The following is a 12,901-nucleotide window of genomic DNA, read 5'->3' on the forward strand; positions in this document are numbered from 1 at the left end:
TTATATTTGGCCTATATGTGAGTTAAAGAACCCATAAACAATATAAAGAATATACTCAGGATTTTGAATAAAGACTTTTCTATGACTTAGACTATATTTCATTGTTAGGTTCGTAAAACTTATTTTTATTGTTATCATTGTTACTGTATTTCAATAAATATGACATTTCAACAACAAAATAATTAGATAAAAAGATCATAATTTTGTAAATACAGTAATCTGTTTTACAAGATATTTCCTTTGTAAAGGGAAAGAATCTGTTTGTCGAGAGGTTTACTATTCAGTCGTACTTGCCTGAATAAGTTTACTTCTGTCTCCTGTGAGTACATTTTCTCTGAAGTAGCAGAGGTTAAGGGCACTCTCCTCACATTATGTGTTGTTGTAAGTAGTTCCTTGAAGCCTGATGGGCGTATGACCTTGATAAACGACGATCATGTAGTGAATTCCTTCTGGCATATGATGTCATAGCAATGTGAGTATGGGCCCGTTGAACTCTTTAGAGGGAGAGAATGATGATGAAATTTCTGTAATAAAAAAGCAATTGTTCAGTTAGGCCCTCTTGGTAGATAACATCACTATGGAATGAGTGAGGTTTCACTGAACTTGGAAAGAATGATAATTGGCCTGTGAGCTGATGACCTCAATTAAAAACAAAGAGGCTGTTAAAGGATTATAATGCAATATGTGCATCATCAAGAAACGGATTGCCCTTTGGCAAATGATATCACAGCACAACAAGCAAGGGCTCATGAGAGGGAAAGGATGCTGATGAGCCTATGGGCTGATAACCTTGATCGACAATGACCATGCAGTTAAGCTCTTTTTGGCAGATGAATTCACAGTGCGATGAGAGGGAACTCATTGATCTAGTGAGAGGGAAATCTGGGCAATGAGGATCATGGATTTTTGACAGATTTGAAAATGGGCTGCTTAGACATAGACATCTACTAAATAAAGGCCTAACACAGAACATTCAACTCACACTAAATCAGTGTACTAGATAATTTAATTCAAAGATATGAGCTTCATTGATGTCTCCGTATTAAACCTAGATCACAGAGATAGGTTCCACCTATTCGATACTAATTACGTGTTGATGTTACTAATAACTTTTATTTAACTTGGCACCGGTTTCGACACATAAAATGTCATCATCAGCCATAAAATGAATCACAAATATATAACCAAAGACATAATAATCAAAAGTATCGTGGATACGTATTGAAATATGATTTAAAAATCTTTACCCTTCCATTCATACCACGTGTTAAGATAAATCGCCATAACAGAAGAGCAACGGCATAATTCTTCTTGTTCTTCTTATTCTTGTTCTTCTTCTTCTTCTCGAATGTTGTGGTTGGACTCATCTGTTATCGTCCAGTCACGAAACCAGATTAATAATACTGACTCATATATCACTCGTAGTAAACGTTAAAAGTATAGTTGATAGAAAAGAAAAAACACCATAGGACTCACATAAAACATGATGACCTCATATAAGACACAGGTTAAGGTGATTTATATCCCACCAAAAATATGACAAACATTTTGCAATGGAAGAGTGAGAACAAAGAGGCTCTTAAAGGATTATAATACAATAGCCTATGTGCATCATCAAGAAACTGATTTATGCTGTTAACTAGAGCAGGAGTTAGAGAGGATAGTAAACACGAAATACTTATGGGGAAGGGGATGCCCATGTTAAGCAAAGAGGATAGGAAGCGCTGGTGGGGATCATCAAAAGTAGGGCATTGTAACAGGAGGTGATTGCTGTCGGTATCAGGCAAGCCACAAACACAGGAAGTTGGGGGAGAAAGATGAAAACGATTTTTATATTGGGGAGTAAGAGCATGATTAAAACGTAGACGAATAATAGATGTGATGTGGCGCCGAGAGTACGTGCCATAATAAAACCACGGTTTAGAAGGAATAACAGGTTATAATAGATGATAAAAATTTCCCTTTTCTCGTGACGATTCATTCTAATCGGACTGGCATTGTTGATAAGATATAGCCCGCACATCATGTATGAGATCAGAGGGAGGGATTGCTAGAGAAAGAGGAGGGAGATTGTTGTGATGCTCGTTTAGCTGTCTGATCATCAGTCTCATTCCCCATGATACCAGAGTGACTGGGAACCCAAACCAGAGTTACGTATACGCCAGAACAAGTAAGGATGTATAAGAGATACTTGACACTATACAGTATAAGTACCAATTAGGGGAGGAAAGAGGCGAACATAAGGCGCACAGAACATTTTGTGCATCCGTAAAAATCGTAACCTTATCATATGCATATGAACTTATGGTAATGAGGGCTTGTCAAATAGCAAACAATTCGGCGGTAAAAACAGAAAAGGCAGAAGAGAGGGAAAACTCAGAAAGAGTATACGGTTGGGGGATATAAAAGTCTGCTCCAACGCCGTGTACTGATTTTGACCCATCAGTACAAATACTTACTTCCCTTAAGTAGAAGGAAAGTCGAATACGTTTAGTTGCAAGAGGGGAACGAGGAGTAGAATGTGTTAGACAAGAAAATGATTCAGAAGAAGATATAATTACTTGAGGACAAAAGGACTGACTATCATAAGGGATAGAGTATAACGGCAATGTGGGTGAAGGAGGGAGTAGCTCAACTTCTCTCGAGATAAGAGAACAAAAGGCGGCATATAAAGCAGGCACACGATTTCCACGGGGAGGTTGAGAAGAATAATAAGAATGTAAAAGTCGTAGCTTGGGGATAAGCTGAGACCGGGTGACAGCAGTGGCGGCTCGTTTGGGAGGCGCTAAGGCGCGCGCCCCCCACGGGGTTCCATTAAATTCGGGAATATTAATCTTAAATGTTAACAAGGGAAATCTTTTACCATAAGATTATTATCAAGGGCGCGAGTTGTACTGTACTGCGGCCCGATGCACTGCTGGCCCTGCGCAGGAGGGCGCTCTCTCATAGCGGACCAAACACGTCGAGTCTCGCTTTACTGGCCTTGAGGGAGCACAGAGGCACAGTAGAGATGTGCTGTTCTAACAGAGATTCCGGCGCGTTTCTTCCGCGGCCTATCGGTGCAGCCAACCTACCCGAAACATTGGTGATTTGATTTCTATTTAACAAGGGTCAGTTTGTGCCATTACTCTCTTAAAACTAGGAACTATTTTACTGAGGCACTTACCTGAGTTAAATGTGCCGGTATATATTTAAAATAGTCTTGTAATTTTTAGGATTATTAACTAAGGAAATGAGTAACGACTGTAACTACTGTCTCCTCGCACTTGACTCATGTTGGCCATACTCACTGGAGAGTGCGATGTTTAGCTTTGCGTTGATGAATGATCTCGTGAGGTGACTGTGACAAGGTGAAATTAGGAGAAAGGTTGTGATTTACATGTACGCGTAGTGTTATGTTTGCACTTCGGACGTACATAACAAGAACCCGCGGATATGTGGAAGTGATATCTCAGAAACCTTTTACTTCTTTCCTTGCCAGCTATTGTCCCGTTCTAGGAAAGGAGATAAATGGATCATCACAGGGGTGATATCAATAATACCATGGACTTTGAAATGCTTGGTGAAGTCAATGTCGTGTCTTGTTTAAGTGATCACTACAGTGAAACTATTCGTAAACATAACTCGATCGTGGACAAGAACAGGCAAATAATAATAATAATAATAATAATAATAATAATAATAATAATAATAATAATAATAATAATAATAATAATAATAATAATAATAATGTATGTGTATGTATGTTCAGTCTTCAGCCCTAGGCTGGTTGGATCCTCAACAGCTCTGCCATCAGCTGTCATAGATGGCCTAGGCATCACTGAAGAAGCATACTAGGGAAATGAGGAGTGAGGTAGTTTCCCGTTGCTTTCCTCACTGAGCCAGAAGTTGCTGTTACATAACAGTTTGCCAACCCCACTGAAATGCACGCACCAACCGACCCTATGAGTAGCATTTTCACATCATTCACAGCAGGGACTGGTTGCAGAAGGAATGGCATTACCAGCATCGCTCATACCTCAGTCACTTTCATATTGTCAAAGTCAAGGATAAGACAGAGACAGATCAATAAGAGTAACAAAATTTATTCTAGCCCATACCAGAAGACATAGTGCACTGTAAACACTAGGTCCTGCCAGCAAAAGTATATAATAATAATAATAATAATAATAATAATAATAATAATAATAATAATAATAATAATAATAATAATAATAATAATAATAATCGCATATGCATTGCACCGTATAGTGTCGAAGTGTGTATCTTGATAACATGGTTTGAAGAACTTGAGGCGCGCCCCCCACTGCTGATATCCACGAGCCGCCACTGGGTGACAGTAAAATGTTTGAGGACATACTTAGCGGCTATGGTCTGTCCCCGAATCTTTAAAGGTTGTTCACCGGCTTCTATTAATAAGTCGTTGGTTGGTGTAGTTTTAAGTGCTCTAGTAAGGATCGAATAGTTGCTCTGTAAAGTAGAATAGCTGTAACAGGGTCAGCGCCCCAACTTCGACGGGTGATCGTACGTAATATAGTAAAAAACGATCAGTTTTACGTTGAAGCGAATCAACATAAGCAGTCCACGTTAATTTGTGGTCTAGTATGACTCCAAGGTAGGGATGCTGATTAACAAAGGGAATGGTAAGACGATCAAGAAGAATAGGAGAACGGTTAGGTGCTCGAAGATGATTAAAAATCATTGCAGCACATTTGGAAGGCGAGAGTGAGAAACCATGTCCATGTAACCAGAGAGCAACCTCATGAAGGACACACTCCATTTTTCTCCTACACACATCAACACTATCATGTGATACGTATAAAATATAGTCGTCGGCGTAAGCTAAAACTCGGGCGTCTTTTTATGATTATACGTTTTATATTTCGTATATAAAGCGCTAAGAGGTTGCCGCTTAGTATATCACCCTGTGGGACTCCATGCTAAACGTGTCTTCCTGGAAACGGGGGGTAGGGGATTTGAGAATGAGAATACGAGAAATATATAGGCGTTCTAATAGAGAAATAAAAGCAGAGGGAAAACCAAGGGAATCAAGGCAAGACCATAATAGGTGTAAAGGAACGGAATCATAAGCTCCTTGAATATCAAGAGAAACGGTAATAGTGCTATGTTTACGATGTCTAGCTAGTAAGAGATCAGTTAACAGAATATTGAGCGGATCTTGTGTGCTACGTCCTTTAGAAAAGGCATACTGATATTTAGGAAGGATTTGACGTTTCTCCATAACCCAGAGAAGACGCTGTAGTAGAATGTTTTGAAAAAGTTTCCTAATACAGGAAGATAAAACAATGCCACAATAACTTAAAGGAGAAGAGGGATCTTTCCCAGGTTTAAGAATTGGGACTAAATGAACGTTGTTCCACTGTGTCGGCACCTGTAAGGTGAGAAGGATATTATTAAAAAGAGAAAGTAAAACAAGATGACCGGAATGGGGTAAAAGTCGGAGCATAGTGTAAGTTATACTATCAGGACCGGGAGACGAACTACGAACTGCTTGTAAAACGGACTGTAATTCGGACAGTTGGATGGGTTGAAGTAAAACAGAAAATTGGGGAGATATGAGACGGGAGGAAGAAAAGGGAGGCGGAATTGTGAAATCAGGTGTTAAAGTATATAGAAAAGAAAGAAGGACATTAGGCAGAATAATCGAATGCGCAGGGTGCACAGAAGTAACACGGGTGAGCGCGCGAATGGCGTTCCAAAGAGATGTTGCAGGTACGCGGTGATTAAGAGAGGAGATGAAGGCTTTCCAAGACTCGCGTCTTTTTGCATTAAATATGCGTTTGATACATGCATTATGGCGTTTCAATGTTAAATAATTAGCTAGATTCATATTCTTACGATACAATTTAAATAAAGCTGTCCGCCGCAGTATTAACTTGTGACATCGTCATCCCACCAATGTATTTTCTGATAAGGACGGGGACAGAGAGAGCGTATGAATTTGCACGGATGAAAAATCTCAACATATGTGGAGAGAGTGCGAAGAAGGGTGGGATAGTCTAAGGTGGTGGGCGTGAATTAAAGGAGATGGGTGTGAAGGAAATTACAATACGATTCTTTGTCAAATTTCCGGAAAGACCGAATATTACTGAGCTGGGAGGGTGGGGATGAGGAAAAGGGTGGTTTGCAAACACCATAAGAAATAAGAATAGGGAAATGATCACTCAGATGAGTGTCACGGAGTGTACGCCACACGGTATTAGGAGTCATGTGGTCATGGCAGAGCGAAAGTTCAACAGCATTAGGGGGTGCTTCAGGAGGGGAGAGCCGAGTTGGGGACCCATCATTTAAAAGGGTAAAGTGATGGGGTTTGAGATGCCGTAAGAATGTTTTTCCCTTTAGATGTATCTTTAGAACTACCCCAGGCAGTATGATGGCAATGAAAATCACCAAAGAGAAAAACATTGTCGATGGAATCAAATTGAGTAAGGAAGTGGGACCATTGAGAGGAAGAGATATAGGCATCAGGAGGACAATACACATTGATGAAATAAAAATTGTGCACAATAATACCTAAATCAAGAGTTTTTGGAGTGTAATGCGTCATAGGAAAGGGGACATATGGAATAGTCTTATGAATAAAAATGGCAAGGCCTTCACTTCCATTAGTATCAAGGCGTTCTACTTGAAACTCAGGAAGTTGAAAAAGGGTGCCTGCATAAAACCGCGTTTCTTGTATTATAATGATGTTAGCACATGTTTCCTGAATTAATAGTTGAAGTTCATGGTTTTTTTGTGAAAAAGACTTCTAGCGTTCCACTGCAAAACGCGTATCATATAGGGTAAGAATATGAGCGATGCGGTCTTGTAGTTGATGAATTACCGGTGAAATCGGAGACTCTCCTCCCACATTCTGGAGAAGCAAGAACAATATTTGTTGGATTTCTTGATGTACTTGGTTTCTTTGAATTAACAGTTGCGAGTCATGGGATCGGGACGGGTAACTAGGACCCGAAGTAGAGGGAGGTGGTGCTGTGGGAAGAGAAGATAATGATGTAGCAGGCGGAGGAGAAGATAATGGAACGCGGCCCGTAGAAACAGGGTCAGGGCGTACCAAGGCAAGATAACCAGATCTATCATAACCCGGAGTCAAAGGCGGGGGTACATATTTCTGTATTACTTGTGTAAATTTACGTTTTCTAAAAAACTCTTGAACACGGGAAGAACAGACTTGTTCTGGTATCAGAGGAGGAAAATCGTGGGGGTGTTGAGACGAGTGATAATGAGGGAGGGAAGTCTTGTTCTTAGCATCTTGAAATGAGATATGTTCCGTCCTCATGACCTTCTTTATCTCTCGTTGATATTTATGTTCCGGACAATTTAATGCTCCCGTTGGATGAGGGCCTTTGCAATACACACATTTTGCAATCTGAGATGTACATTGATCGGTGGCATGCCCCATTGAACACTTCACGCAGCGCACGACATTGGGCCTGTGGATGGCAATATCGGAGGCATTTTCTGCATAAAACTGGGGGGGAATGAAAGGCTCAACATGCAAGTAGACTTGGAATAAAGACACTTGTGCAGGCAACTTTTGGGCTCGAAAAGTAATTTTAATTGACCCAGTGGGGACATATCCAACACCGTCATTGGAAACAATGCGACGGTTGAGATGTTGTACTGCTTTAACCGGCACAGTTGAAGTAAGATAAAGTCGAATGTCGTCCTCAGAAAGGATCTTATCCACATCTCGAATAATCCCCACACGAAAAATGTTAGAAGACGGGATATATGCTTTAAGATGTAAAGATGTGAGCAGAGGGTGGCACAGAAAGGTGTTGGCTTGCTCAGCATTATTAAAAATTATTTGCAGATGATTACGACCTTTACGGGAGATAGAATGGACGGAAATATCACGTTCGTAAAAATGTCTCCCAAGGAACATAGAATGTAGTTGTCCTAAATTTTTGTTTACCAAAGATTCAACGTATACAATATAAGGTCCACGGTGTGAATGAGAATACAGTTCACGTTCCACAGGCGGCGGAACATTATCACCATTAGAATTAGAACTTTGTGATAACTGTGAGTCTGTCAAATTTGATTGAGCTGTCGGGTTTCCAGAAGATTCATCTTGCATCCGAACTTCTTCCTCCTGCGCGACAACTAACTTATCTCCTAACAAAAGGCTGTCACCTCCACTGGAGGCAGCCATCATAACACACGGCACTAGCACTAAAAAGAAAGAAGTATCTTCACAACCAAGCACTGAAAACACGAAGCACACAACTAAGCGTTCCGCACTGTGTAAGTACTAGGAAGCGACTGGGAGCTAAGCGTACCGCACTGTGTAAGTACTAGGAAGTGATTGGAAGCACAAAGTTCTTAAAAATATACCAGTAAATAAACTTCAAACTATTTGCTGAAGTTCAAACAACACCTCTCTATGGTTGCTAAGGAAAACAATGGGCATAATAATTAAATGTTGTGCAGTGATACATTGAAATACGCATATAGTCTCTCACTAATCAAAGAATAAAAGAAGGTTCTTCAATATGTAGTCTTTGTGCATACGTTTAATAGAAGACTCCGACAGGCTTCCAAAGTAAAGAGTCATTTAAAACATTCACACATACTATGCGTCAACCAGAGCGTCGATAACTTATTTGAATCACTTGGTGTGTAATTTATACCCGATAAAAATTTTATCACTGATGAATATGAAATTAGTCAGTGGTAAAAGACGTTTTGATTAGTTTTGATTATTATGTACTTGCTTATATATTTGTGATTCATTTCATGGCTGATGATGACACTTTATGTGTCGAAACCGGTCCCAAGTTGAATAAAAGTTATTAGTAACATCAACACGTAATTAGTATTGAATAGGTGGAACCTAATAGATATATCGTCTCTAAGATAATTTAATGACAACACTAAGATAGTTACAGTTGGCATAAAAAGCACACAGAATGATTAGTCGCTGCGCACAAAATAAGCTTAATAGCAGAAAGGGAAATCCAAAAACAATAGAAGCATAAGTAAATTGCCCACAATGATAGATCAAAGACTCAGTTCACAGATCACAGATTAAGACACCTTAACTATATTATAGTCAGAGCAGATAAAGGTAATGTAACTGAAACCATATCTCTAGAAGAATATATATCTTGATATTTTTACACAGAATAACAGTACAGAAATAAAAGAAGACCCAACTCCCTCTTTCCAGAAGCAAATAAAGGAAAGAATGAAGAAAATCACCTCAATTCTCACAGTATAGAGACTAAAGATATAACAAACTAATTTTACCTGCAGTTTTGCCCGCATTGACCAGATTCTGCTAATTCAAGTGACTGTGTCCCTTGAATCATGTAAAAACATAACTAAGTAGAACAAAAAATTGTACCAGTTTTAGCCATTGCAGCAAAATTGATTTGAATAAATGATAGATAAACCCCGACTATCAGAAGTCAGATGAAACCTTCTGGTCGATAATAATTTCAATGCTGTCGAATATTAAGTATAACAACTGTTTTTGTTTGTGTTTAATTTATTTGACAATAAATGATGAATTAAATTTCTGAAAATGTAGTCAGAATGGTATTGTATATTTACAGTTCAGCTTCTGACCTTATCTTCACTTGAATGGAAGCAATGATTCTGCCCCTGCCATTAATTTAAAGTACAGATGTGCAAACTACTGTAATTTAGTTCATATGGGTGAGGGACTTCTTATATGCACGTGGCCTTGTAGACTTTTCTTAGAACATTCTATACTCAATAATTCTTACACACATAGTATGAACATAACTTTAATGCTTTAAGCAGCTTTAAGCTGAGTCTCGCGAGTGATCTTTCCAGACCTTGTGCAGGGTTTTCTACTCTTAACAAAATACAAAATCCATTAATGTGAGTGAACTTTTTTGTAGAACTCTTCATGCTTCACAATACTTGCACATGTAGTATCGGTATGTGGTTATCTTTAAAGGTTTAGGCAGCCTAAGCAAAAAATCGTTCGCTTCCTGTTATTTTGTTTCAGCTGTTTCTCATAAACCATTCCTGCTTGGCTGTCTTTCATCACATGTTCAATGTATTTAATAAACAAAAACCCTCCTCTAGACAACGGCAAAAACTGCACAAGAATATGTCCAGCAGTTCTTCAGGTATGACGGTTTAGGCAGGCTTAAGCCGAGCTTCACTAATGTTCTTCCCATACCGGTACCTTATGAGGATCTCCCTGTTGAGAAACATAAAACTGTGGCAGTTGGTGATATTTTAAAGACAGATAAACGGTCCCAAGGACTGTTTTGTAGTAATTCTTATGCTCTACAATTTCTGCCCATGTAGTGTATGGATGTCTTTAATGGTTCAGGCAGTTTAAACTGGGAAAGTGTTCTTGTGGCATTATTTTCTCCCAGTTGTTTTGCTGATTCAACACAGTTAAATATTTATTACATGTAAACCTTGCCCAAAAGATCCTCTGGGATCAGTAAACACTGCATAAAATATCTCCTGTGGTTTTGAAGCTGTTATGGAATTAATGGTTTTTCTAAATCTAATGTAGGATTTACACTTTCAGGAAACATAAAAACTGCAATTGTCTCATGGACTTTTCGTAGTACATCTTATGCTCTACAATTCATACACGTATAGTTTGTATATATCTTTAAAGGTTTAGGCAGTGTAGCCGACAAAGTTGTAACCTGAATCTTTTTTTTTTTTTTTTGAGTTGTTTCACAGAAATCATATTCTCGGTTTCCTTTAATCAAAGTTCAATATTTTATACACAAAAATATTTCTATGTAAATCTGCTAGGTAGCACAGCGAAAAATGGATTAAAACCTGTCCATTCACCACTACATTCATACCAGTTGCGTATGCTGGGATCAAGATGTGGGCTACCATTAGATATAGGTTATCACACCAGGCAAATGCTGGGGCTGTACCTTAATTAAGGCCACGGCCGCTTCCTTCCAACTCCTAGGCCTTTCCTATCCCATCGTCGCCATAAGACCTATCTGTGTCGGTGCGACGTAAAGCCCATAGCAAAAAAAGATATAGGTTACCCCTTTTCGATAGCTAGTTTAGTAAACGTCAAGCCTTAAGTGTTTTCAGCCACCGGAGTAGCCTGCTGTGTTGTCAAGGCTGTTTCACGAGCTACTGCCCTGGCCTCTGCCACTGCCAATTCTCATTGCCTAATCAGTGGAAATGGTAGTCTAGTGTTTAGCAAATTAAAGTACAGCTTTGTGGCTAAATTAATATAATGTTTGACTTTGGTCCGATGCCCCCAGTTCAATTCTAGGAATCAACCTCCTCGTACTCTTAATTCCCTGACTTAGAGATTGGGTCTTTATGACATCTTTGCCATTCATTTCATCTTCATCGGGTCACCACCAAGTCTTTCCACTGGTTATGCACTATTATTATTATTATCAAATTAAAATGTAGAATTTTACAGCATTACCTACGGTCATACCCGTAATTCACTGGTCTATTAGCTTTCTTGGTAGATCGGTGGTAGTGGTGTCCAACCCATGATCATGGGTTTGATTCCAAAAAACTAAATAGAACACTAAACCTGAAAGATTGCATTTCATTTTAGCAGATCTACCTATAAAAAGTAACATTATATTACTCCTATAACAGCAACCCTGCAGTGTCTTTCCACAGAGATGGTGAAGTAGACAGGAGTGAAATACCGGCACTCTTGTTATCTATATTATTAAGTCAGAAGTATGAGGTCAGGAAGTATATACGATGAGGAACAAGTGGTTGTTTGGAATTGAACCCGTGACCATGGGTCGGACACCACCACTGATCTACCAAGAAAGATAATAATCCAGCGAATGATGGGTACGACCGATGGTAATGCTGTAAAATTTTACATTTTAATGTTATGATAATAATAATAATAGTAATAGTAATAATAATAATAATAATAATAATAATAATAATAATAATAAATGACCTCTGGGATGGCTTGGTGGTTACCTAATGAGGATGGAATGAATTGCGAACACATCATAAACATCCAGCTCCAAGCCAGAAAAATTAAGAGTATGAGGAGGTTGATTCCAAGGCTTGCCATTTTAAACTGTCAGCAATTTATCAGCATCCTTAAGTTGCGAGAATGGTTTATCCAATACTTTTTTATTACACATGGTTCAGCCATTTTACAAAAGAAACCCCACACAGTCAGTTACATTATAAACTGTAACTTCAAATAAACTAAAATTGTTCTGAGAACAATAATGGCACTGAAATACACATAATTTTCTCAACTATAAACAATCAGTAAGATATCTTGTACATGCAACATCAAGCACGCTACCATAGTACATGGGTCAATCGTGTCAGTTCAGACTCTTCCGCAGAACTTCTAGTCATTGAGCTTTCTCCCTCTTTAGCAGCGGCAGGGCGAGTGGTGAACTAACGGAGTGAAGCCTTGCCGAACTATCCCCTAGGTCTCCGCAATTATCATTCATTCAGCAGTAAGCCATGGGATGTTAGAGGGACGCAATGCCGGGGCTGCCACATCAGTCTCCGATGCCTTGCACTCAGAAGTATGAGGAATGTTTTTTTCTCATTCCTGTGAATGGAACGCTGTGTCAGATGATTACATTATAATGTGATTTAGATTTCCATCATTCTCATTTGAGGTCTGTGCTTTACTTATAGCCTTAGAAGCCCTCAGTATATGCCAATGACACATACATATATGGAGTTTTATATGTAGAGATGTGAGTCCACAACAACCACTAATGAGTTCCCAACTTAAAATTCTTAAATTCATAGACCCTATTATGTGCACTCCAGTTTGGAGATTCTTAATGAAATAATCAATATGCCTATAGAAATACAATAACACCATCATTTTCCCCGTATCAGACCAACTACAAACTCCAGAAATAGCCCAGCATATAAACTAAACAAG

At 38.9% G+C, this 12,901-nt stretch overlaps 1 protein-coding gene across 1 annotated transcript in view; it reads right to left on the minus strand.

Moving 5' to 3' along the window:
* Positions 1-252: 252 nt before the first annotated feature.
* Positions 253-12,901, minus strand: part of LOC137500998 (uncharacterized) — a 60,459-nt gene continuing 47,810 nt past the window's right edge. The window contains exon 3 of the mRNA XM_068227814.1: positions 253-524. Within this exon, the coding sequence (XP_068083915.1) occupies positions 432-524 (93 nt within the window). The 3' untranslated portion in view covers positions 253-431. The remainder of the gene's footprint in view (positions 525-12,901) is intronic.

Source organism: Anabrus simplex, chromosome 1 (assembly GCF_040414725.1).
Source record: "Anabrus simplex isolate iqAnaSimp1 chromosome 1, ASM4041472v1, whole genome shotgun sequence".
In the NCBI taxonomy this organism is placed as follows: Eukaryota; Metazoa; Arthropoda; class Insecta; order Orthoptera; family Tettigoniidae; genus Anabrus; species Anabrus simplex.